At 45.3% G+C, this 27,567-nt stretch overlaps 2 protein-coding genes across 2 annotated transcripts in view; both read right to left on the bottom strand.

Moving 5' to 3' along the window:
• Positions 1-9,862: 9,862 nt before the first annotated feature.
• sdsl (serine dehydratase-like) lies at positions 9,863-12,010 on the bottom strand (the record flags this gene model as incomplete). Its single annotated transcript, XM_079286109.1, has 8 exons — positions 9,863-9,996; positions 10,361-10,447; positions 10,683-10,813; positions 10,894-11,127; positions 11,245-11,333; positions 11,446-11,585; positions 11,666-11,702; positions 11,864-12,010. The coding sequence occupies 8 exons, from the start codon at positions 12,008-12,010 to the stop codon at positions 9,863-9,865; spliced, it is 999 nt and encodes a 332-aa protein (XP_079142235.1).
• Positions 12,011-13,168: 1,158 nt separating this feature from the next.
• The window catches only part of LOC306790844 (apoptosis-stimulating of p53 protein 1-like), a 40,383-nt gene continuing 25,984 nt past the window's right edge, over positions 13,169-27,567 (bottom strand). Inside the window, exons 6-24 of the mRNA XM_079287360.1 lie at positions 26,623-26,679; positions 26,401-26,521; positions 26,172-26,251; positions 25,920-26,090; positions 25,697-25,837; positions 25,384-25,579; positions 24,854-24,982; positions 21,670-21,737; positions 21,361-21,553; positions 19,842-20,063; positions 19,507-19,719; positions 19,045-19,195; positions 18,670-18,707; positions 18,202-18,554; positions 17,890-18,027; positions 16,634-16,767; positions 16,082-16,248; positions 15,799-15,998; positions 13,169-14,996 (exon numbers count right to left, since the gene is read on the bottom strand). Of these exons, the coding sequence (XP_079143486.1) occupies positions 14,955-14,996; positions 15,799-15,998; positions 16,082-16,248; positions 16,634-16,767; positions 17,890-18,027; positions 18,202-18,554; positions 18,670-18,707; positions 19,045-19,195; positions 19,507-19,719; positions 19,842-20,063; positions 21,361-21,553; positions 21,670-21,737; positions 24,854-24,982; positions 25,384-25,579; positions 25,697-25,837; positions 25,920-26,090; positions 26,172-26,251; positions 26,401-26,521; positions 26,623-26,679 (2,814 nt within the window). The 3' untranslated portion in view covers positions 13,169-14,954. The remainder of the gene's footprint in view (positions 14,997-15,798; positions 15,999-16,081; positions 16,249-16,633; positions 16,768-17,889; positions 18,028-18,201; positions 18,555-18,669; positions 18,708-19,044; positions 19,196-19,506; positions 19,720-19,841; positions 20,064-21,360; positions 21,554-21,669; positions 21,738-24,853; positions 24,983-25,383; positions 25,580-25,696; positions 25,838-25,919; positions 26,091-26,171; positions 26,252-26,400; positions 26,522-26,622; positions 26,680-27,567) is intronic.

The raw sequence follows: 27,567 nt of genomic DNA on the forward strand, positions 1-27,567 counted from the left end.
TCAAGCTGCTTGTTAAAACAAACTGGTTAGACTCAGAAACACTGGAGACATTTAAGACTTAGTCAAACAGCCTGTACATGATGGCTAAAATGACTAAAATGGCACCGGCATGGAGTTTAATTGTATTTTCTAATAATAACTGGAAAGCTCTAAATTCCCACATACGGTCCCCAAATGTTTTAGGAGCAGCTGATGACAGCAGACTGACAGCTCCAGCGTGATTGGTGTTCTGTGGACAGATGAGCTTTACATGATTGACGGCTGGTTTGGTTTTTTTATATCCACAAATACACAACCGCAGCGTCGTGTCACGCCGAGCGCACCAAAAGAGCACCTGAGCAAGTCTTTAGGATTCATCCTCTGGGAACCATGAATAAAAAATAAAAGTTGAAATGTTTAAATTTGAATTTAGTCGTCCATCAGATCGATACAGCAGCTGTGTGTGGGAGGAAGCTCCCTGTGCTCTTTCACTCCTCTTCCACTCACACACACACACACACACACACACACACACCACACTTGTCAAAAATAACATTTTCTTGCATGTGCTCTTGAACACGGTAACACGGTGCTGGTTGCTCATATCCCACCGCAAGCAATCTCTCTCCCATCTGTTACATAGAGGCTCCTTTAACCAGCACTCAAGTTTCCTATGTAGCCTTACATACCTGTGCATAACGCAGTGTTAGTCAAAGAGCTGTCCCTCCAGTGTCTCTAAAAACCTCGTCAGTGCACGGAGAGGTTCACACGATCTCTCCTCGTGTGTCTGACAGAAATCTATTTGAAGCACCGGTTGTGATCAATAGGTGCAGATACTGAGCTCCTCTCAGCCTGTGCGAGCTCAATCAAGGTGAAGTCCGTGGCCTCACAGTCGTCCCTCATGCAGACGTCCGGGGCCGGGCTGGCACGATTTGTTTTTTGAAGGATTTGTCCCAGTTTCTTTAAGGAGTCTCCTCTACCCGCCCCCTCTGGGTGCCGAGGCCAACGCGTCTGGGTTCAAGAGAGAGGGATGGACCGAGGCCGTGACGAAGAAAGTTGGGCTGGAGAAATTGACCTGACAGATATTCGGGTGTTTGAGGTCAGCGGAGAGAACGTGCTGTGAGAGAAAAGAACAGCGGGAACAAGCTTTTGGTCTTGGCCTCATTAAGTTCCAAACTCAAATGCAATGTCTGGCCCTCTACTCCGTTCGCCTCTGGGCAGGAAGTGTGAAGTGAGTTCCGCTTTCTCGCTAAAAAGCAGCAGCCTGCTAATGCTAACGAGAGCCGAGTGAATCAAAACAATGAGCTGAAAGACGCTAAAACGCTGAAGTGGACTGGAGAGTTGGGTGATCATTCTGTCTCTTTAACATCAAACATAACATATAAAAATATTATAATAACTAAAAGTAGGCCTGCAGGAAGAGTTTGAAATAGACTGGACATATAGCAAGCTATCTTAATGTGCAGTGTCTCAGCTTGTGTTGATTTGGGTTACTTCGTATCCCTCGCGATAATAGCAAGAACCGATTCACGAGCCAAATTTCTTGTCGGCGGCTGTTAACAGAACAATCACTCCCTTCATTGGAGGTGGCAGAGGGAAGGTTTGTGTTCCATCGGGTTGTTCATTAAACGTGTTGGTGTTGTCACAGTGAGACTTCAGGATGAGCTCCAGCTAAGCCAGTTAGCAAATGGAGGACACAGTACGTCAAAGATTAGCCGGCTTACCCGACGGCTCAGCTGTAAATTCATAAAGCAGCAACAGTGTACACACTACACGGCAGTACGACACACACTGTTGCACTGACGTGTCCTGTGAGGAGCAGTCTAGCGTTTGCTCTACATTGCCAGCACTGCCCGGTGCTTTGGGCAATGGAAACACACTTTCAAAGTAGCCCAATTGATATCTTATTTTTAGAACGGACAAAGGCACACATACCCAATTTAGAAGCAGAATATTCATTTCACAAATCGTAACAATAGCTTGAGCCTACAAACAAGCAGGCAGACAGCAATCCAGAAGGAAAAGATGTCAAAAGAAAACATGAGAAATGTGCATTTGAAGGTTTTTTTTTTCTTCCAGAAAGTCTGTTATTCCCAATTCAAACTCAAACCTCAGTGTCAAATGCTTTTTTCAGACTTTCTGTGTATATTTCTGTCGCGACAAATTCATCAGCGTTTGAAAAGAAGCGTTGGATTAACACTCCACTCCCGCTCTGAGGAGGATGAAATGATCCGAGATCAAAGCATCCCTCTGTTTCTTGCGATTCCACTCCCAGCCTCCCTTCGCCATGTGTCAACCGGAGAGCTGATCAATAAGTCAACTGTTCAGCAAATCCTTCGCCCTGAGCCGACAGAAACACCAAATATTCGGACTCGCACTTCTTTCTAGGGATCATTTTCCAGCACATGTTGCAGTGATGACCTAGCTAGTACGACAGACAGGGATCGTGTGTCAATCCCTTTTTTTCTCATGAGTTATATAAACCATTTCTGCCTGAACACGATTAAATGTATATCTTGAATATCAATATCTGACACAATGGTCCACAATCTTACCTGTACTGACAAATCTAGACTGAACTTCTCACACCTAAACGTACAATTCAAAGTTAGAGACAAGTTTGCAAGGATTTCTAACTGTCACTGACTCTTCTTGTCAGTTCATCACACCGTACTTTAGCCTTCTGCTCGTGACATGAAGTGGAATATCAGCAATGATAATCAAAACCACTGTGAGCGAGCCCCGTGGGAATCGGTGTCGCTGCTAATGACTTCACGCGCTAGGTCGCTAACTAGCTCTCCAAAACAAGCAGCCATTGCCAGGGTCGGCCTGTCTGCCTTTTCAGCGCTAAGCAGCTACAGCCAGCGGGTTTACCAGCTTATTCACTGAAAACTGCCGCTTGTGGCTGAAGGGAATGAACGACCTTTTTTACAGCACGCACAGTCATTTCATCCATTTTTAATGCAAAGATATTGATGAGAGCAGCTTTAATCACGTCATAAATAATCAAGACTGTCACTGTAAAGACTGGCAGCCTCTTCTCGGCCTCTTAGCTTGTGCGACACTGAAATATGCAGGGTAGACTTAGGGCCCACAATGCATTGCCCTATTCCAGTTACAATGTTTCATGGCGCACATTAGCTCAAATGGTCCAAAGACATATTGCCACATTTCCTGTATCTCGCGCTCCAAAACAAGCAGGGGAGCTTTGACAGGAAGCAACGGGGATAATGGAAAACACACGGCCTTAGAACGGTCTAAAGAACATACAGTATGTGATCTACCATAACTATCAGCTGGTCGTTACAGGCACCAGAGGACAAGTGACACGGCACCGGCACTCCAGTGAGATTTGAAGGATGCTGTCAAAATGTCAGCATGAAGAGCTTCTCTGTTGCTGTCATTTCAACACATAATATTTCCACAGCTTTAACACCTCCTGCTCTGCCCTCTCTGTACTTGGCTCCAGCTCAGGGCTGGACAAAGGCTTTGTACACACCACACACATTGAGAATACCAAGCCGGGCTGTTTTTGATCTGCTGGCCCACAAAACCGGGGCTCAACCAGCAAATGTACAAATCCATCTGGTCCTGCGATCGATCCGTCTCCAGCTTGTCACAGGAGCTGATGCATGGAGAGCTCAGTCACTGGGGCTGATGCATGGAGAGCTCAGTCACTGGGGCTGATGCATGGAGAGCTCAGTCACTGGGGCTGATGCATGGAGAGCTCAGTCACTGGGGCTGAGCAGTGGAGCAAACACACAACACACCAGTCCTCCCGAGATCACATGTGCACAAGAAAACCCTCGGCCTTTTTAACAGCTTCTCTGAAAGTCAGTGGATTTTGAGTAACATGTACACAAGCTTGGTTAAGGTGCTCTGTGATCTTTTCACAGTGTGCATGCTGCATATGTATCCAATTAACTAGCCTGAGGAGCTCTGATATTTTTTGGAATTCAAGGCAGCGCGCTTTGATAATGATAGTTTTAAGATGATGATTCAGAGACGAACCACAACCTGAAATAGCAAAATCAACAGACTTGATCACACGCCTGAATGTCAATTAATACATTAACAAAGTCTTTAAATAGCTCAAATGTTTGTGAGTCACACTTGAGGCTGTTTCCTAAAACGCTCTTGCTCGGACCAGGGCCATCTTCAAACTCAACATTCACTTTGATCTCAACCACACACCTGTAACGTTCCTCGACTGGATCTTGCACTATTGCGGTGATAAAATTTGCTCACAGACACAATTAAAAACATCTGGCAAAGTAGTCCAAAGTGCTTCTGTGGTTGTTCCTGCTTCAGCAGGTGTCTCCAGGACTACATTTTGCCATGATGACTCACAGACACACTCACAAGGGGAAAACAACACATACGTCACTGTAGCTACTGGGAACAACCTAATTACTTGCAAACGCTGATTCATGCAGCCTCAACGAAACATCATAACATCATCCTTTGCTCGAAAATATCAGGCCGAAACAACTTGTTCCTGTTTTTTGTGACACCTCGTGATGTTCATCCAACCCTAACATCACAAGTACAGACGGAAACACAGCCTCCCGCTTGGTGTGGATCGCTCGGCCTCTGGATGCTGCAGGTGTCAGTCGGCCCAACAGCTGCTGCATAATTCTCAGCAGAGCCAACTAGCCACGATGAAATATTGCTGACAGGGGCCGTCTATGATCACGGCCTTTAAGGAAAATGACACTTTGCAGACTAATGTAGTGGGAAGTTCAGGACAGTGGGCGGCGTAGAATGAGCTAACTCAGGCGAGGTGTGGCAGCCTGATGAACTGGAGCAGGTATGGTGGTCGGGAGGCTGCTGGGTGAGATTCAGTAATGCAGGGGTATAAAGCTGACCCTTATAATGTGTCTCATGGTGACTTTATCGGTATAGGACCCTTCTGTTCAACTGTTTCCTCATTGCTCTTTGAAGTCCATTACGATAAGATAACACTGAAAATGCTGTGATCAGATTTGTTTTCAATACCTCTATCCAATGGTAAAATGTCAGCAACACTGTCCAATAAATAAGACTGTAAGGTCTTTGGATCATTTTATAGAAGTGTAACATTAAACAACACTTGGTTCAAACCAAATTAATCAAACTCTCGCTGTAACTGGCATTCATTTAAAACACAATTTTCAGATTCTCCATCAAACACTGATGAGTCTCATGTTGAACAATGTGGTATTAGCAAAGCCCCGAGGGCTGCTGGGTAGTTGAGTTTACAGAAGGGACTGGATAGTTCACATTCACTATGCTGGTTTCAAGCCCAGCTGTCCTGGTTTCCTCGTGGCCTACTACTTCCCCTCTTTCTCATAAGACCAGTACGGACCTTTAACCTTCATAATCTTGCCCAGTGGCTTAAATGTATACTATATACCGTGATTACAGCGTTCCTCGTCTGGGAAACTTTGTTGTGTCATTTTCCATACCTCTCCTTCCTCTCATGTCTTGTCTCTACTGCCCACTTATAAATAAAGGCATCATTCCATATGAAAAAATAATGAAAGTGAAAGAGTAAATTTAAAATGTTATATTTGATATAACAGATCAAGCACAGACATAGATGTATTTTGGGAAACACAGAAATGACTGCAATGAAGTATTTTTCAGAACACAGCTTCATAATCTGATTGAGAAGTGAAAATGCTTCCACTCTTTAATATTCATAAACAGGTAATTTGTAATTGAGCTGTCATGTCCTCTTTCGACTGTTAAAGCGTTGTATTCCACAGCTGCAAGCATCGTGATATTTAAACTGATTGAATAAACACACCAAAGCTGCTTAAAACCTGCAAAGTTATATAAGCAGAGGAAGGCGTACGAGCACATGTCTGTTGGGAAAAATCACAGAAGCTAAAACACAACATTATATACACAGGAAATAATCGATCACGCAGTAACCATGAGCTAAACTCAGTACTTTGGATGTTACAAAGCTGAAATAGAACTTTCCAACGCACTATTTCACCCACTGAATGAAACCTCAAAGCCCATCTGCGTGAAGTTTGCTCTCATTGACCCAAGTTGTAAAGGAGCAGCATGCAGCGAGGCGACCAAACCACTGCCGACAACAGACGGCAGTGGTTTGAGTTGACGTGTGTTGAACTAACAGTAGAAACACAACCAGCGACGTAACGTTTCAGTTGCTCTCCGTCTCAATGCACGTTATGCAGTTGAAATAGCGGAGCTGTCCTTTCAGCACCACCGTTAGAAACACCGCCGCTACGAGATCCATCCGTCTCTACTCTCACACACACACACCGCTTCAAAATGAATGAAGAAACAACTTTCAACCGATTCCAGCCAAAGCAAGCCCCATTCTCCTGAAATCACTTGCACTTTTTATTTGACAGAATTCAGCTGTGACATTTATTATTTCCAGCTGAAGTTAATTCCGAGGAAGGGAGAAGCGTTATTGGCCTACTTACCATCAATCGCCATGATGTTCTGTTTGGGCTTCCACCGAAGCGGGCGGTGAGGGAAGGGGGAGGTTCATAGCTTGGTACAGTCCGGGGTGAGGGAAGGGAGGGGGGGGGGGGGGGGGGGTTCATAGAGTGGTACAGTCCATGAGACACCGGGAGGAAGCTGACAGTCTTCTTTTTAATAGTGTAGCTTAACCCACTAGAAGTAAATATGGTTCAGCTAAGATACATTAAGAACTGCAATAGATGCAAATACTGAACAGTCATTTAATTTAGCTAAAGAGCTAGCTTAGTTGTATTAGCAAGATGCTGATAAAACGTAATTATGTAAATTAGCTTAGTCAACCGGTAAACTAATTTAAGCTCATTAAGCTGTATGAGGCAACAGAAGTACAACAACAACAACAATAGCAACTCCTCCTGAGATGTTGTGATTAGTACGATGACAGAGAATTGTAAAAGCATGTGATGCTTGATTTGTGTCCCTGTAGTGTGAATTTTAAAGTTGGTAAAAGTGTTAAATATGGAACTGGAGTACAATATTCATAAAGCAGACATTAGGCTCTGTTATTAATGAGACAATATCTGTTGAATACAGCGTTGTTTTCCTTTAGAAAAGTAGAAAAACACAAAGGAAGTTAAGGAGAATATATTAATATATTACTTGCTTTCTATTTTTCATCCAATCCCACAAGCTGCAGCACAGCCCAATATGTATATACTGTATGTGGTGTTAATGTTCATAAGAACCTCAATGTAAAAACCCATTGAGTCTCATTTTGAGGTTCGACTTACACCCCCATGCCGTCATCAGGTTGCCATGGAGACTCTACCGTGTGATGAGTAAATATCACCAAATCGAGGCATTTTGTAACACTCTCTCTGTAGCCTCACTCTGTTGTGCCTCTAGCTTTACAACCTTGATTTTCAGTCGAACAGAGATGCGTGTAACAGTATTTGGCATGCGTATAAAGATTGTGTACTTTGCCACACACACACTGATTACATATTTGAGAAATGCTTTGTGATATACTCTGACATGCATCTTAAATAGCGTAACCTATACGTACATGAACGCTGTCAAACAAAGCAGGGAGATGGCTGATGAAAGCATCACAATGATCAGGGAGGGCAGACACAATCTTTATGCTTGGGCAGTATCCTCCACAGTTTCCTCACCTTATGAGTGCAGCTAGAAGACGTCTGATATTTGTGCTCTTACCGACATGCTGCAAACTGAACACCATTTAACACAAAGAACGGCAATTCCCTGATAATGGATGAACACAACTATTGAAACATTAAGCTGTTCAGCATCTCTTTGTCTCTTTCTCAACGTCTTTGCTCGTAACCCCTTAACATGAAGCAAGTCATAGGTTGCATGTCAAGGAGTCAATCAAAGAGGGATTTTATTTTTCCCCCATCTTCAATTTTTGTATGTGAATTATTTTTAGAGGCCTGAAAGAGTAAAACAGCATTTCACAAGAAAAAAGAAGATCAGAGAAAATAAACCAAAGGTCATGTACGAGAAGCACATCAAGCTAATTAACAATGAAAAAGAACAAATCACCAAAACATGTTGCGATTGATACTGTTGGTCCTCTCATCCTTATTTAAGAAAGTTACCGTAAATGAAAAGTTACAAAATTGGAAACATCACCTACATTGTGTTAAAAATAATAAGAGTGACTTTCTCTTTTCCAGATGTGGACAGCTGCGCCCACGATGGAATAGGTTGGATTTTGAAAGTTAAAGATGTTTTATCAAATTATAGTTTATTGATACCAAAAAAGATGTATGACAGTTTTTTTCACATTTGTCACTATTTAAGGCACTTGAACAAAAACACGGACGGCACAACATTTACAATACAGTCTGTCAGGACAAGAGCCAAACCAATGTGTGCAGGAACATGTCCGAGTGCATAGACAGACATGCTGCTGTTTCCATCTCTGTCTCTCCTCCGTTCATTCTCCTTTACTTTGTCCTATTTTTAGCCGCGGCTCCGCTCAAATGCCCTCTGCTGGGCTCATCAAAGCAGCTCCTTCCTGTTGTCATAGAAATGAGCTGGCACCTCTATCAGCTCCTCCGTCTGCGGGCAAATCACACTCTCCAGAGGAGTAACAGCTGTGGTCAAAAGGTAGATCATATAGACCAGGAGAGGATGTGAATAATCCAACTATTATTTAATAGGTAGAAAACGTCATTTCTCAGGATGTATACATCTCTAATTACTCCCGTTACAACAGCACCTCCTATGTCACCTTCAGTCTTCTCACAGTCTGACACGGGAGAGAAGCATTTACAGTACAATCATGTTCACTCCATGTATGCCCTGGTGCTGTGGACACCAACGGTGCTCCTGGGAATTACACACTTCAATCAGCCCACTGCTGCTTACGGTGCTGCTGAGGAGGATTGGTTATTCATAGGAGCCACACGTTGTGACTGAATGAGAGACATCACACGCACTATAACACCTGTTTGACATGAAATGTACTCTTGCCAAGCAAGCAAAGGTATCGCTGAGCAACAAGCGCCTCAGAATAAACCTAACACTTGTAAAAATGTTGTAAATTTCAAACGAGCCGAGTCAAATTCCTTGTGTGTGCACGCATGTTTGGCCAAATAAAGCTGATTCTGATGAAGGTTATTACATGTTAATGGCTGTTTTACTGATGTGGAAAATGTATTTATGCACACAGGATGTACAGAGCTTTAGGACGACCTTCCCTCGGGATGGATTTGAAATGGGGAACAAGTGAGTGATGATGGATTTCAAGCTCTTTAATATTCGAAGCATTCAGAGTATAAAAGGCTTGAGGAATACTAGTTCGTATTCCTCAAGGTAAACACCTCCAGTGCAGGACGAGCGATCAAACAGAAGAACAGTTGGTCAGAAAGTTGTATTTTTGCCCCCATAAACAAGCCAGGTGACGTGTATTACTGCAGAATGTTATAGAAGATGTGCATCTTGTACACATTTCATGTGATGGTGAAAATGACACAAAACAACTCAGCACTCGAGGTGCTTTCATTTAAAAGATGGAAATCATTCCGAGGCTGCAAATGTATTTACAAATAGACCGAGGGAAGACTAGAATGTACAAATATTTTGGGTGTAGTGTAATATTTTGTAATGCTTCAGACTGTCAGTGCTGAGGTATAATTAATGTACATTTTATGTCACATCAACAAGTATCTGTTTAAAGCAGAAATAAGTGTTCTGTATGAGACTCTGTGGGCGGCCAGTGTATTTCTGAATAGTGAACGTGACGCCACCATGTGGGGAGATGTAGTCATTGAATTCTGACAGTTCATTGAGCTGAGCACGTTCAAAACACATTCACATGTAATAACTCTCTCAATGATGAATAACTTAGGAAATGTGTTCTCTTTCTAAGAAATCTCATTGCATTTTCACATTTCATGTGACTTAAAAACTACACCACAATATTAGGAGAAGCACAAACTTCTTCCTGCAGCTTGTGTTTGAGGTGGGCCAGCTGCTCCATGTCGATGCTGCTGCCACCGCACACGATCACCAGCAGGGGGCCCAAGAGAGCCGGCAGCCGACCTAAAAACAAGTAGTGCAACACAACTGATCATCTTCTCCAGACGTTTCCCCTCATCAGAAAGGAATTACTGTTTACAGTAAGTTGAATCATAATCACTGTTTTAAAACATATTCTGCGGATATGGCTGTAGTCTGAAAAGATCTGCGATAATGCACAAATGTAGAAGAAAAACAATGACGAGAAGAAACAGCATTAAGAGCTGCCACAAGACATGTTTGCAATGACTTGTCAGACAGAATACTCCTGTCTCCGACACGATGCCACTGTTGTATCAACGAATGGAAGAACTGTGAGTAGAGAAGCACAACGGAAGCAGGGTGGCGAGTAACCTCACAAGGGTGCTGATGGCTCCAGAGTAGTTACCTTCCTCCTGTAATCTGCGTATGAGTCCGCTGTAGACGGCTGCTAGTGCCGCTCCGCACGCCATCTCCACCAGCACGCGCTCTTCGTCTACACGGTGGCACCAAAAGAAAGAATCATTTATTTTCATATGTGATATTTGGGCTGTTCGTTCAAGTCTTTACAGGTCAAAAGAAAATCAAAACGCACGCACGCACGCACGCGCGCGCACACACACACACACACACACACACACACACACACACACACACACACACACACACACACACACACACACACACACACACACACACACACACACACACACACACACACACACACTAACCTAGGAACGTCTCGACAGCGCGCAGAGCCTGCTGGTCCGTCACAAGTGCAGAGATGATGGTGAGCTCGCTGCATCGACTGTATTCAAAAGCTTTCTTGCAAACCGTCTTTGCTCCGAGACATTTGGCCTCGCTGTGGAGAAGCAGAGGAGGAGGATGAAGTCAGTTTCGGTTGCATTCGATAAAACACCTGAGCAGCCTTAAACCTCTTACCTGGTGATGTCATCCAGGGTGACCAACCTCCCCGCCCTGACCGCAGCGTTGAAACAGTCGGCCCCCGCCGTCTCCATTGCGACGATGGGTACATCCGTCCAGCCCGCGTCCTTCAGGCCCTGGACGACCCCACAGAGGAGCCCTCCTCCGCCCACGGACACCAGCACAGCTCCAGGCTTCACGCCAGGGCCCAGGGAGGTCGCCACCTCTGCGATCACGCTGGCGTGGCCCTGCCTGTGTGTGTGTGTGTGTGTGTGTGTGTTGTGTGAGGAGGGAGTCATTTAATGCAGAGTTTTGCGGTCGCATTGCGGGGAAACATGGAAACATGCATTGTGATGAGTGTTTTTCTACCAGAGCAGCGGGTGATCGAACGGAGGAACGTAGGTGAGTCCTTCAGTTTCCTGCAGTCTGAGAGCCTCCGCATTGGCATCATCCCAAACCTGAAAAGATTTCTCTTCATTTTTCTTCTCCAAACTGTCTTTTTTTGTATTCTAAAGACTGATGTCTGTGCCAAAAAGACAGCACTTACACATGATTCCTATTGTACTTTACCTTGCCTGTAATCCTGACAGTAGCACCCTGATCCTGGAGTCTCTGAACGACCAGCTGAGGAGACGAGGAGGGAACTACGATGGTGGCCGGTACACCCATTTTTCTGGCTACGTAGGCTGCAGCCATACCTGCATTACCGCCTTCAAAAAGAACATATATCACGTTGAATTAGAGTCCAACCAATTGGTACTGTAGTGTGCATATGAACAGGCGGTGTCACCTGAAGAGCAGACAACTCCTTTGGACTGTCTGGTGAGCTGCAGGAGAGAGCGATGAATTAAAAAAGGGCAAGTTAGTGTCTTTTAGGTAAAATCGACACCACAAGCAGTCAACAGGGGGCCTTAATTCAAATGGCGCCATCAGATGGTCGGTGTCTGATATGATGGAGGTGAAGTAATATGCTTTGGAGGGCTCCTACCTGCTGGCAGAGGTGTCCGATGCCACGGATCTTGAAGGAGCCAGAGGGCTGTGAATTCTCCATCTTCAGGTACACGGTGGTTCCCACGCGTTTGGACATGCCGACGCTCTCCAGCAGCGGTGTGTTCAGGTGGAAAGGCTTCGCCATGGTGCCCCCTAATTCTGCTGATATGCCAAACAATCTGTTGGGATGAGTAGACGGTTGAATGTGCAATGACAACTGAAGGAAACGCTGATGAGGACAGTGAAATGTGGTGGAAAGCTCCAGAAAACTATAGTGGTCCTTGAGTTGAGGTCAGAGAGAGTTAGCCAGCAGTACTTCAGTCGGCCTTTCAAGAGATGTTCTCATCAAGGTGGTTTGGAGATGAGCAGGAGGCAGCAGGTATAGTCCACAGGAAACAAGCCTTTATGATTCTTTATGTTAACAGGTGGGCACACTGTTTTCTGTCCTATTGCGTGCAAGGCACGGCCAGTGCTGCCTTCAAGTGCAGCCAGAGACGTAGTAGTAACAGCAGTGAAAGATCAGAGCAGGCATGCACACGTGCACATGGAAAAGCAAGAACCAGTTGCGACACTTGTTGAAAGCAAGATCAAGTTAAAGCTGAGCAATAACTCATTTTTGTTTGTTGTTCAATGGAAACATATTTTCTGATCAGGCCTACAGTAAATGCACAAAAAAAGCACAAATATATATATATATTTACATACACATATATTTATATATATGTCAGTCAGTGGACATTTTGAAATGAGTTGTATCTCTGTCAATTTGCAGGTTGACAATATCAGTAAGAAAGCTACCTGGTTTAACAACAATGTGTGATGCAGCAAAATCTGAATAAAACGTAATGTAACAGAAAGCTAATGTAAAGTAAACCAAAGACGTAACGTTAACGTCACACTACCAACTATACTGTACGTCATTAGGTGCCAGCGTATATCAAAGTATAAATTGTAGACTTACGTTTTGGATGAAACGTCTGGTTGAACGAGCCTCTCACCTTAAATGGTTAAGTTGGTTTAGTTCATGCAAAGTGAATCACATTTCCAACGTACGCCACATTGTGTCTGCAGTGTGACAATGGTGGTAACTTACAGAGAAATAAACTTACGTGTGAAGAGAGCTGCTGTCGGTGCAGAGACTTGAGTGACCTGTGAACTTTGATTCCTTCCAAAGTCCACTTTTATTACCAAGGCTTGTTGAACATGTGTGCGGATGTGAGAGACATTCTATGTTGACTTTTCTTCTTCGTTATGTTTTTATCACACACTGAATCAGTCACAGCCACAGCGTTTATTCTCGGTCGGGATTATATATTCTTTATTATTATTATAATACATTAACTGAATAGTTACAGGTTGCATATACACAAATGAATGGTTCGCACTCCTCACACCGATGTGCCATTCACACTTCAAACGTCACTCATCCCGTCGCCTCATCTTTCACACGGCACGTGAAAGGAAAAGACTGTTAGTGTGTGAACCTGTGTGTACACTGGGTGGCAGCAGTGAGTCAGCACTGACACACAGAAACAAGACCAACGTGTCTATGAAGAATGAGAATAAGAACAATAGAAAAAAATAACAATTGTTTGAATAAAACAACAAATCAGGGGATTAATACATTCCAACAACTAACGAAATGTGTACACATGAATAAAAAGAAACAGAGAAGTCAAGTTGTTTTCACACTTCACTCTCGGCTAATTTAGCCCCATGTTACTACAGTGGTTAGCCCAGGGATGATGTGCACATTATGTTTTCAACCTTCTAAACTCAGGTTTGCTTAAAATGTGCTGAGCTGTTTCATAATATTGTTAGTGTTAGAGCCTGAGCATGAGGACCAATGTGTGCCAGGCCCTGGTCTGGACCAGGTACTATGTGTTAACGGCTAAAAGTGGCAGAAGTTTGATTAAACATGAGGACAATAGTGTCTGTCCCTCCTCTTCCTCCTTCTCTCCTCCTCATGTTGTAGCTGCTTTGGTTTCACAAATTCATTTCACAAACACATTTCTCACTTTCTTGTTTTCCTTCTTCCCCTCCTCTCGTACCAGCAGCAACCGTGTTGCAGTTGAACAGATGTTGCTATGGCAGCATGCCCCGCCGCTGAGTCGACAGAAATACAGACTCGTAGTAAACGGTTGAGACATCCTTAACTATTCACAGATGCTTCTTCTATTTTTTTTATCATTTTGTGAAATCTGAATCGAAATATTCTTCTGATGTCAGTTCAAACAAAAAATCTTCTTTTTTTCTTCTTCTTTACTCATGCCTTGATATTATATTGTCAACATCTGTTCGTGCTGGCGTGGGTTGATGTGGACCTGAGCCACCATGCATCAAAAGCAGGCGGGCGTTTTGTGTCTTAGTCTTCCTTTAACACCCATTCAGAGCCCCGCTGTCTGTTTCTCTCCTCTCACTTTCCTCTCTCCAACTTCATACTTTCCCACACATACTTTCACCTGGAACTCGACTGCATTTACATCTTCTCACCACACGGCGTGTGAAAGTGTGTTCCGACGCCACGCTCTGTTCACCGCTATGCGGCCGATGGGCTCGGCTTCATGAAGATCCCTCGGGGGTGCTTTTGAATTGACACCGTACAAAAATAAAGTGGCATCACCGGGGATGAAAGCCAGATCGAGCCTCGTGGAATCCAAACTCATGGCTTCGTGTTCGGAGCTCGTAGAGCACAAAGCTGCGATGTATCTTTCCTTCTTTTTTTTTTTTACATTGCTTTTCTATTCAGCTTCTCTCATGCGGCTGAACTCGTGTGAAGTTGCCAAACTACTGTTGCTAAAAATAAGATCCAGGCAATTTCTTTTTACTGCAGCAACTGAGTGAAAATATATTGTGATTCTAGCATAAAGTGTCTCTGTGGTTCCAGCATCGCATCCAAACAAACAGGAAAACGTTGCTTCATTAGAGGGGAGAGCTCCGGCTTTGTTTCCCTCCGTCTGCCTCCCGACTAGCTCCATCCCTTGTTCTTTCTTTCTGGGCTAACGCTTTACGTCCACATGCTGCTGTTCCTCTTCTGCTCTGTGTGCATGCGCCCTCTGCGAGCATGCACGTGGCTCCTGATCCGGGCTTTAAGCCAGTGAGCGTTGTCTGGGTTTGATCCTTGGATACAGCTGGAGGGGGGGGGGGGGGGAGGAGGAGAGCGAGAGAGAGAGAGAGAGAGAGAGAGAGAGAGAGAATTGCATCATGTTAACATTGTTCTCCAGGTGCCTGAACATGATGAAGGCTGACGGTAAGACACCGTGTCGGGATAAATCCGTGAGTTGAAACTTCACACGTAGTTCCACCTGTAAGTCCGACATTCAGTTATTTGCACTGAATGTGAGTCAGTAGATTTGGTTTAAGCTGTAATGGTGACACTGCGATGGACAGATTTATTAAAGCTCTATTGTTCAGCTCTACTGGTACATTAGAGTGCGTACGTGCTGTTCTCCCTGAGGCTCAAACGGCACCGTGCACAGAAGCACAAACCCTGTCCAACAATGCAGAATTCTCTCGCCCTGTGTTAGAGACAATAATGTTCTTCACATCGTTCCATTTGTACAGTTAAATTGATTTAATTATCTGGTAAACATTCCTTTTCAACCACTGATGAAATTCATTCATTCATTCAGTTTGATCGGGTCACCAAGTTAAGATTATTCTATGAAAGGAATCATTTCTTTTGCTGACTTTATTGTGTCGAGCTGATTACTCACAACAGCCTGCCGTGCCTTTGGGCGTTTTGATGGAAACTACTTGACACTGTGCACATTACCCGTTTGCTAAACTGTCCAATGTCCAATCTTAGCGACCATAGCTCGGCACGACAGGCACGTGGAGATTTGCTGTTCAACTCCTGTCTCTTGGCCAACTTTTGTGGCAGTCATTAGCAGAGAACCAACTGTGTGAAGGTGTCAGTGAGTGTTCTCTCACCCCCAGCAGGTTCCTGGGTATGTATCCCTCGCGGTCGTTAAGCCGCGCCCACCACCACTCTGTCTCAGTGTCGTCGCGCCGACGCAGCACCGTGAGGGCGTCGCTCTCGCTGAAGGACAGCTCGTCGGCTTGCTGGGCCGTGTAGTCCCAGAGAGTGTAGACCAAGCCTTTGTTCATCACGCCCAGCTTTTCTTGAACACCTGGGAGAGAGATACAGAGTGATCTCTGTTACAAACAAAGCCTGACCCGCTTAGTTTAGTGAGCTCAGCGTGAGTCTACCCACCGTAGAGGAACTGAGAACACTGCGTGTAGCCCTCCTCCATTTCTTCACATTTGTCCGCCGCGGTTTCAACGTCGCTAATTGTCGTGGCGAAAATGGCGGCCCCCGACTCCACCAGCATCTTACAGAGGTGGACGCTGTTACATGAAGCTGCGCAGTGCAGAGGAGTCCTGGGAGGGACAACAATGGAAAAAAAGTATGACGGCGTTCCAGTTATGCACTTGTATCAAAAATCTATTCGGCCAAACACAATTCATGTCATCATCAAACAGGCTGACATTGGAATGGACACAGACTCGGTAATTAAATAATGTAACTTCTGAATGCGGATCCGCATTAGACTCGGTAATCTCTTCCTTCAATACAGCGAAGGCAGCTGAGTCAAAAAAAAAAGAATTTGGAAATGCAATTATCTCTGTCATTGTTGAGCTCCCGTCTCGCTGCCACGGAGCGTGTTCATTACCCAAAACACCCTCTGGCGCTGCAGCGGCCTCTGTTCTATTATTAGTCGGCTCTATTGAATGCATGATTGAATGGCTGGCTGGAAGTACTGACCATCCGTCACTGTCGGCTGCATTTACATTGACTCCGAAGTCCAGCAGGAACTTAACAATGTGGTGGTGGCCGGCGCAGACGGCATTGTGAAGAGGAGTTATGCCTTCATCGTTGGGCATGCTGGGGTTTTCCACCTTAGAGACAGAAAATATATGTAAGAGACATTAAGACAGATAGAAGGATGACACACGGAAATATCGGTATTGGTCTCAACCTTGAGAAAGCCTTCATGGGGATAGCGTAAGACTTTTAGAACGGCTTGGAAGTGGTTGAGTCGTACTGCCTCAGGGGTTTGATGACGTCAAACTGAGCTCGAAGCATCTGCATGTTTCCTTGAGAGTATCAGCGAGAGTTTGCAGTTCGATGAGTCGGTGAGCACTTTTGTCCGCTATCCAACTGAGAGATGTCGGGGATGAGACGGTGGTTTGCCTTTGAAGGATGTCAGGCTTTGTTCTCAGGAGCTCTGTGCTGCTGTGCTACAGAGTGGAAGTGCGTCCTCAACGATAACGTTCCCCCCCCACCTGACAACCGAGACCACCTCTCCCCCGACAGACAGAGGATCAAAGCTGTCCTGCTTAATACGTGCTGTCGTGAAGGTATTGCAAAGCTTCAAAACCTCCCAGCTATCTGTGTGTGGGGTGTATAATATTCGTTGGCATTTACATTAATGTGGTTTTTCATTCAACACAGAAAGGTTTGGACGGCGCAATGTTTTTAGAAGTTTAATAAATTAGAAGTATTAGAATCAAACTGTGTCTGATGATATTCAGCTCTGTTCGACAGACGGCCCAACATGTGAAGATGTAATAGAGAGATTACCCCTCACTTACTCTACAACGCTCGATGCCTAACTAACGAGGGCTCCGTCTTGATTGGCCAGAGAGTTAACAGCGTCAGACACAATAAAGCCTACAGGCTGAACTGTAACTCAATACGTTGTTTTTACATCTAAAATATCACACATGTTGACATCGCGGCGACGATAAAAAAACAACATTTTGTGCAGCCCTATTTTGAATTGCCCGTCCATACAGGAAGTGGATTTGAAGGAAGAGTGTTTTTATCTGTTTTCTTGCAAAGCACTGGATGGGTTTGGAACCACCACTAATGCACGCTTGACTCACTCTAGTATTGAGCTGTGCAAATAAACGTGGTCTGGATTTGATTTCTTAGCTCTGCACCCAGTAAACTCGCATTCCAAAAATTTGAATTCGGAGAATGTATGATAATACAAATACCACGTAATCTTGTGTTACCTCATATATAATCCTCTGCACCAGATCAAACTCTCCCTCCAACGACGCGTCCAGCAGCAGAGCGAGAGGGTTGAACTTCACTCTCAGACCGTGGCCTGTGCGCTCTGAGGACGGCTTCTTCAGGTTGGTTCGCTTCACCTGCAGCGCAGAGGGGGGGGGGGCCAGACAGAACAGTGTTGATGGTGCCGGAGAGGAATTGCTGAGTACGAGAGCCACGAGAGCTTTCACGAGAGCTTTCACAGAGAACTGTTATTTAGTTTAGGTTAGGTCAGGAACGTATTTACAAAGTAACCAGACGCTATCCATGCCTACCTCAGGCAGAGAAGGGGGGGCCGGAGGTGATGGAGAGGGGGAGGCGTGGCCTACAGAGCTTTGTGCAGGACTAGATCCTCTCTTGTTGTTGTTGTTCTCGGGTGCAGGCGGTGGGCCGGTTTGGGCCGGTGGAGACGCATTAATGGCAGTATCTGCTTTTGCCGTCGTCTCTCTGGGCGTTTCTATCGCGACAGAAGGAGGGGACAAGCGGCGGGAGCCCGAGTTCAGGTTCTGAACCTCGCCCTCCGCGGTGCCCATACTGACGTGCGTGTCGCTAGGTTCTACATTTCCATTCGCCGAATGGATGTTGTCCATTTCGCCCAACAGGCAGTCAGGCTGGTAGAAAGTATTGCCTGGAATTCAGAAGGAAACAGCTGATGTAAGCATCGCCGAACCCTTAAGATCAAAGGGAAACACCACACAAGGCCAACTGGCGCCACCTTAACTGTCGTCACATCAGTGTCTCACCTGAGCCTCCTTCCATGCCTCCTGCCAATGTGTTGAACCTGCACACCACAACAGAAATCAGCTTTAACCGAGCAGCAGCAACCACATTCAGTTTCATAGAAATGTGTTTTCATGGTACGGTGCACAGCAGGGGGCTCTGAAACGTTTCAGGGCCCGGGACCCTTCACAGGGTAGGAAACTGCTTCAGCTAAAGAAGAATGAACTTATTGCTGTCTGTCACAAACATATCAGAGTTCTTATTGGCCCAAAGTTAACGTGGGTGGGAGTAATGGACACAATAAGCTTGTTTTATTGGCGCCCCATCAGTAAATATCCACTTTTGAATGAATCATAGACAGAGAGAGACGGAGCTCACTCTGACAGTGAAGAACTGACCTCTGGTACAGCAGTTTTTGGATGTTTGGCCCCTGTGGGCCCTCGGGCTCGGTGATCGAGCTCCGTTTCTTCAGGGGTCGTGGGGCGTTGCTGAGGCGACGGCGGAGAACCTCCAGGTCAGCGTCGCTCTGGTAGCGTAGCTGGGAGTGGGCTGTGGAGCGCAGAGGTGGGATTCTGTATCGTTTAAAAACTGCACACGTCTTCTTCTGTTGTCTTGTTTTTTTGAAATTTTTCTATTATTAATTGATTTTTCTCAGAGGATTACTTTCTCCAATTTAGTACAAAAACAGGAAGTGTGTAAGGAAATGATCACAAGGGCAATGAGCCCTTTAACTGACAAGAAAATAACGTAAAGTTAAAGCAAGTGTGATTTATACTCAAGTTCAACGATAAAATCTAAGAGATCAGATGGAAACAGGATTATGGCAGCACACAGAGTTTGATTCATTTTCTGGTACCTACCCACTGGGGTGAGCTTAGTGGGACTGAGGGGACGAGGGATGTTGTCCACAGTGGGTGGTGGGAGGATTTGCCCATCGCTCTTCCCGCCTCCTCCTTTCCCTCCTTCTTTATCCGTAACGTCCTCTCCTCCTGCTCTTCCTCCTCCTCCCCCCTGGAGGAACGGGACGGGGGACGGAGAGGTGGAGGAGGTCGGGAGGATGGGTTTACCGTAGACTATGGAGGGAAGGAAAATGGGACAGAGGTCGGATGGATTATTCATTGTGGACGTCAACATAAAAACACTTGTATATGCGGCACAATCTGAAAAAATAGATCTCATTCTGCTGTTAAATGACCTGCTTTGACAGTAGTCCTGTTGCTGAGAGAGCCGTAGTTTTTGGGCTGAGGCTGCTGGAGGTACATGCTGTAGATGGAGCTGCTGTTCATAGTGGCGGGGCCCTTCCTGGGGGACTGGGGTCTGGAGGGGTGGTCCGGGACGTAGGGACGTACAGCCACTGCTGGAGGGGGATCTGTCCGCTCTGTTTGCGGCGACAAGAGAGACGGCTGGGAGGTGGAGCCTAAAGGGAGAGACGGTGTAGGGAAAATATGAGGAGAGTAGTCCTGAAACCATTCGAATTCAATGTCACATGCTCCTGCATGTAAAATGCTTTTGTTAGATTGACCAAGCAGATATCATCTATAACCAAAGTAATAGCAGTGTCAATATATGTTCAGCTCTGAACCTAGATTGACGTGGGCTTAATATAAAATGTATAATTTGATAGGTACATCATTCATATATAAAAAGGTATAATTTGAGCTGATTATTAACCAATGACTCCAGGACCTTAGCAAGACAGGACAGTTTGGAAATTGGCCAAACCTGAGGAATAACTCACAGAGTTTGAAAGAAAAAAAAAAAATCAGCCTCTAGTTTATCCTCCCCAGTTGCTTTCCTGCAATCAACAGCTTGAAGTGCCTCCCGAAAAGCAGATGAAGTGAGGGCCTGTAGGGTGAACTGAGAGCTGCAGTTTAAGGAGGGCACCTGAGCTGAAAGCTTACTATTAAGAGCAGATCCTAAGTGCACCATCTCAAACGGATTCCCAGTAGCAGCAGAATGTGTCTAATGTACGGAATCTGATGTCTTGTTCACCAAGCAGCCATTAAATGCAACATGAGAAGGATTAGATACAGAGGATTCCTCCCTCCTCAAACTCTGTATTTTCTGAACGTAAGTGTTCGTTATTTAAGGAAATAATCTGAATTATGTAAACTCTCTTTTAGCCGGGTTTCTGTCAGAGCCAGGATATCGGGGTCAGTCTGTGATCCAAGAATTCTCAGGTGCTCTACTTCTAATTCATTACGCAGACTTCCGATGTTTACCGTAAATGCATGAACTCCAGGCTGTTTCTGGATTTGAAAGCATGTGGGCTCAGGAAGACTTGCCCAAAGTCGTAGGAGGGGTTCGCTCGCAAATTGCAACCTAGAGCTTGTTTGGGTTTTATGTTTATTACATTTTCAGGTTCATAACAAGTTGTACGAGAAATCGGCTGGCGATCATAACAAAGGCGTGAGTGCAGGTCAGTGATTTTGACTCGGTTGTTCATGGGTTACACTCAATGTTTCTGTCAGTAATTGTTAATAATAATTTTAACATACGTTAAGAATGAAGATTCAAAACTTTGAACTATTAGATACAGCCTTGGTAATTACCCATGTAGCCCTAACTCCATTTCAATAGGGTCCTTCCTATAATGTTGTTGGACACGGTAGGGAACAGGCCGAAGTCTTACATTGCAGCCCGTTTAATGGCTGCCGGCGGTTTGAATTGAATTCATTTCAATTGTTGTCCACATTAGTCACTCTTTAAATTACCTTGAATTGAACTTGGAGGGACGGAGATCCGTTGCTGTATTTGTTGTAAAGCAGAAGACGATGAGGATGAGGTGGCATTGGATCGGGGCCAGCCCAGCGTACCGGGGGAAGAACGGGGCAGGGAGCTGGTGGCACAGTAATGCCCGGCCGCCTGGTGGTTGGCACTGGGGTACGTACCATAACCAGAGGGAAGCTGGTGAGAGGGAGAGACATTGAAATGAAGAGTGACTAGAAAATCACTGAAATTACTATTTTCATGATAACTTTCACTATTATCTCCCCATGCCTTGTGTAGAAACAGTACAGTACCTGTTCTGGACTGTTGGTCCTCCAATCCGACGCATTCTTACTGATGCTAGGCCACGACGCTTCATTCGCTAAACAGAGAGAGAGCATGTGTTGAGAAAGATTCAAACGAGAGGCAATTTAGGAGAGGAAGAGGCAAAGACAGACACAAACTGAAGGGAAAACAACAAGGCAGCATGTATGTTAGAGGAGGTTGAAGTAGGAAAGATGTAAGATAGAGTTAGGGAGTAGGCGGCCCCTTGATATGAAGGTACGTTTGTATGTTACGCTGAGAAGAAGTTAGAAGAGATAGGGATGCTAATATTTAGTGGCCTAAATATTTAACACTAGCGGCCAATTCATCCAAGTGTATTGATGGTGCCCGTTCTACTGTACTAATCTTTAACATGTTACCCGTCACTAACCAGGCCAAACTAGCCCACATAACCAACACCGCTGCATCATATTCCCTTTACGACAGGCCCCTATTGTGTGACTCTATTGACACATATACAAGTATACAAGGAAAAACAAATGACTAAAATAAAACCATATTATTATCCGAACACATGGTTTACTCCAAGAAAAACATAGACATCACCTTCAGGCTTCATTACCTAGTATCACATGACAACTATGCAATGTTTGAAACAGACTCCAGGTCATCGAGTTATTTATAATCTGATATGAGCTTTCAGTTGTTTTGCTGTAAAGCAAAAAGACAAGTGGCAAATTGCTTAACAACTACTCCACATGTTGAAATTGGTGATTACAGTGTATTCTCCACTGCAAACATGTGTTTAGCCTCCTGTAAAAGCACAGAGCTGGGACTAAAGTATCTAATCATGTGCCTGGTTGCTAAATGTATGGGTGGACTGTATCTGATAATAGAAAAACAAACAAACATTCTTAGTAACTGGCAATTGCAGTCTGCTAGTTTCTGTTTCCTTAGAGAATGAAGCTAGCTAGCTGTGAAAGATAGCAGTTCAACACGGCCTCTTTCTCCACAGAGGTGGTGTTTTGTCCTGAAGCTTTCAGCTGCCTACATGTCTACGTTAATATCTACAAAGTCTTTGTGTGAGCACACTGAGAAAAATAATATTTAACACGAGTCTACGCCCATGCTGTACTTTGGCCCGGCGCTGCTATGAGCTAAATGTTAACTTCAGCATGCTAACATGCTCCACTGACTATGTTAATATGGTAATGTTCAGTGTTAGCATGCTAACAGGTGCTAATTAGCACTGAAAACAAAGTAGAGCTGAGGCTGTTGGGAATGTCACTAGTTTTTCAGGTACTTGAGCGCAAAAAAAAGTATTGGAAGAGTTAATATTTGGACCTGGTGATGGCGCAGTAAAAGTCAGGGGATCACCAAAGTTATTACAGTAGATATTTGGGCCTAAGCAAATGGACAGACAAACGTCCATTGAGGGAAACGTTGGACACATGTCTCAGGTGGCTGTAATTCAGCGTCTACTGTCAAAAGTGTCATTTTGAGCTGTTACCTAAAGCCATTCTGTGTCGCTGTCGGCGGTACAGCCCCGTCACAGTTCCACATACCAGACTGATACTGATTAACTAGAGAACCCGGGAGTCCTGCAGTCAGGACACTGTGCAAAGCGGTCACTGCCACTGTAAACTGTTGACCTCGGGATGAAAAATGGTCACGACAGGAAACAAACAGCCAGCGCTGTGCGAGGTGGAAACTTGGCCATCTGCCCGATCGCCAGATTATAAGCCGTCACGCAGTGTATTAGAGGAAACACAGGACAGTGTACAGCACCGTCACAGTGTTAAGTATTATGATATATAACCTTATAAGCCATTATAAATTGCTTTCCCAAAGTGTCAAACAGTTCCCACAAAATCAATTAACATTTAAAGATGAATCAATACTACTTTGAACACTACATAGTGCGTACCGTAATCAGTTGCACCTGCCTATCATATCACAGGTAGACAGCACTGACTGGAGCGGATCAGATTGTTAAAAAAAGGACAAGTTTATCTGAAGCATCAGGCTTTTTGAAGCGTTTGCTGTTGATAATTAACAATGCCAATAGGACATTAAAAAAAGAGAGCATTTGTTTGGGAAACGTGGCCCCTGGGCACTGTGACAACGTTCCAGCAGATAATAGTTCAGGTCATTGGAATACGAAGCAATTTCTCTGCAGATTTCCAATGAATTAAAAAATGATTCACTTCTAATGCTCATGGGAATCCATGGAATTGTGACTGCTATGCTTATACAATACTAGCATTCATAGAGTATAATAGGTACACACACACACAAACACACAGCACTCATCCTGTTTATAGCTACAAGCGAACCTCAGACTTCCTTTCATTTGTTTGTTGTGTCATTTGTTTGACTGTTGACACGATTTACAACTCCGTGTTTTCCATAAGCTGGGACAAAAAAATAGAGCTGTGGCATTTGCTCTGGCAGTCATGAGCACAGTGGGATTTGTATCAGTGCTGGTTCAAGACACTTATACCCAGCAGTGATCAGAAATGCTTTGCTGCTTCCAGCCTGCGTGTACTGATGGAGAACTAGAAGTGTCTGGCGGGCACGCTGCAGAATGAGAGAGGCCTGGTACAACATGGTCAGTGGTTAATGAGGCACGGCTATGTTAGGTTGACAAAAGGGGATTCTAGCTATTTGGAATGGATGTTGACATGAATAAGTTAAGCTCGTGCGATTATTAACCAGACTCGATAATGTGCCATGTTAGAGGAATGGTTCCACATTTTGGGTAATGCACTTATTCGCTTGCCGAGCGTAGGCGGGAGAGAAGATTGACACCGAGCTCATATATTGAGAAGCTCCAGCCACCTGATGTTAGCTTAGCGTAGCGTAAATGGTGGAAACAAGGGGAACAGACCGGCAATTTACCTTCTCACACCACGTAGGAAGACGAGAAGAAACAATTGAATGTGTCTCAGACTGTGGTTTGCCCTCGGTTTATTTTCTTACGCTGGGCTTCCTAACGCTCAGCAGCTGCTGGCTATCAGGTGTCATGTGACTCATGTCTGTGTCCATATACACATGACCCTTACATTCTGAGGTTCGCTTTCCGTAGCTCATTCAATTATGTTCTCCTAACCATCTGTTCTGATGAGTTAAGACAAAAACACAAACCAAGAATGCACTCTTTGATTTTTCAGCCCAGGACTCAATGTTCTCTAGCGCCTTCTAGGGACTCACTGTTGTTAGTGTCGCCCCCCTGAGGGGACCGAGGGCCCTCCCACGTCTCAGTGGGCTCTGACAGGACGGTGTCTAAATCTGACTCTTTCCATTGGCCGGGAGGCTTCCTGCTGCCACTCCTGTCCTCTTCTGCGTGGCCACACCCACCACGGTAAGACGGTAACAAGACCAAACCACGACAGTGACAGCCACCAAAAACGACAACAACACGAACATAATCACCATCGCGATGATGTCAAAAAACAGGAACAGGGACAGTCACAACAGCAAGCGCCACAACATCCACACGTGACAAAACAGTGATCATAAAACCACCATCAACATTAAGAGGTGACACGACAACAACAACAACAACAGGTAAGGGAAGAGACGAAAGAGGAGCCAACACAGAGAAAGGAAACAGAAAGTTAGAGCCCAGACAGATAAATGAGATAAGATATAGATCAAGCTCTGAAGTAAATGGCGGCAAACAAATGATACAAGTCCAGCTCAGTGCCTTATGAACCTCAAACAAAAGGAAATCTACCAACCTGAGAGAGAGCGGATGCGGCTGAGCGGCGTGGGTTTGGGCGGTGGGTCAGCTGGCAGGGGGTACCCCGCCTCCTGTCTCCCCTCCGCCGGGACCTGGATGTAGGGGCAGACGGCCGCCACTCGGCCCGAAACTCCAGCACCTGGGTGGGAAGTGGCCTGAGGAGAGGACGGGCCTCCTCCGTTCATGCGGCTCAACTGAACGCCATGTGAAAATAGACGGCCAGAATCAGATCTCAAGCCAACTTCGAACCAAGCGTCACGAGAAACAAAACACAATGATGAGGTGGGAAAGACTGAAGTGAAGTTGTGTACTTCTGCTCTCTTCTTATGCAGCCGTTCTCTCAGGTCTCCGATGCGTTGATCCATCACAGTCACCTGGGCGTTCCTCTTGTTCAGCAGCTCCTTGTTCTGGGCCAGCTTGCTGCTCTGCTCCACGTTGTGGCGGTTACGAGCCTGAAACGCACAGCGTTAGAAGTCTCACACTCTTCTTCCCAATGCTGGAAGAAAAAGGGGAACTACCAATCGGATAGGTTACCTGCAGCTCCTGGTAGAGTTTCCTCAGCTCCAGGGCCGCGGGACCAGACAGAGGCGACCCTTTCTGGCTGGCGGGCGGTGCCCCCTGGGACCCGGTGTGTGGCCCCTGAGCCGGTGCAACGGGGTGCAGCTGAAGGCGACCCCTCCTCAAATCCTCCAGCTGCTGGGTCAACTGGTGAGAGCATTTAGAGAGAGCCCAACTTAAAACTAACTGTTGCTTGATGTTGACTGTTATCCTGAGGCCCCACATTACCTGGTCGACTCGGACCACAGCAGTCTGCAGCTCCGCCTGCTTCTCATGAAACAGGCTGCTGACATGGTCGATCTCTGCAGCTGCACACAGACACAGAGACAGAAAGAAATAGTTCAAGTCAAATGAGATCACTAGCGTTGTCTTTGCCTACTAATTAAGCACAGGGTGCCCCCACACCACTCACTGTTATACTGTATGCAATCATAAGCTGCAGTGTGGTTCGGCTTACAGAGGTTTCCATTGATCAGTTTGCTGTAGTCGACTTGTCCTCTCATGGCTCGGATCTTCTTCAGCTTGGCTTCCTGAGTGTCCACTCGCTCCTTCAGCCACTGCAGCTTCTCAGCTTCAGACTAAACAAGAGGGCGAAGAAGAAAAGATACAAGTTTAAATACCCGTTTGCATTTTCATCTAGTGCCTTGTGTGTGTGACCGATAAAAGACAGACAACGCACCTGCGTCTGTCCCTGATTAGATCTGCCTCCCTGGTGAAGGTACCTCAGTCTCTGCTCCTGGAAGAAGAAAAGTAAAAGGTGAGGACTTAAACAATTTGGAGATTTTAGCTCATTTCCAGACACATTTTCAGTTGCTGTGATTTTCATGAAACACAATTTTTTCGGGTTTTGAGGACACGTCCCCCCCTTCTACTCTCACATACGAAAGGTACAAACGTGTGTTTTCTCAATGACCTTCTTACTGGAGCGATGGAGTACGACGTGAACGCAAACATTTCCTGTTTAGGTTTGAACCGTTTCATTTACTTCACACGAGGGAGCATCACTCTTTGTGTTCTTTGACCTTACTCCTCTCACTGTTTTGAAATGTCAGTTTGCTGTCTGACTCTTGCACACACACACACACACACACACACACACACACACACACACACACACACACACACACACACACACACACACACACACACACACACACACACACACACACACACACACACACACACACACACACGCTCATTGTGTTTCAGCACAGCTTCACATTCATCCAGTTCATTCATCCCCCTTGTTCCCACTGATAAAGACTGTAAAAAAAGAAATGTAAAAGACTGTAAATGTTGCAGTTTTTGACAGACAGACAGACAGACAGAGAGGCCCGTCCTGTGTGATGCTGACTGAAGCAGTTTGCTCCTCTCTCTGTATCGTGCTGGCACATAGTACAGCTGACCTGAGTTTCTCACTCAACACACACACACACACACACACACACACACACACACAGACACACAAGCAGAGAAAGAGGGAACCGGAATGTTGGCAAGGAGCCTCCCATCATTCACTGGAAACACACAGGTTCACACACAAACACACACTCTGATAACCCATTACGTAACAGTAGCTTGTTGCGCTACATAGACGGTGCAGGCGTAAACATGCGTGCGGTAG

The sequence above is a fragment of the Melanostigma gelatinosum genome, assembly GCF_949748355.1.
Source record: "Melanostigma gelatinosum genome assembly, chromosome: 16".
In the NCBI taxonomy this organism is placed as follows: Eukaryota; Metazoa; Chordata; class Actinopteri; order Perciformes; family Zoarcidae; genus Melanostigma; species Melanostigma gelatinosum.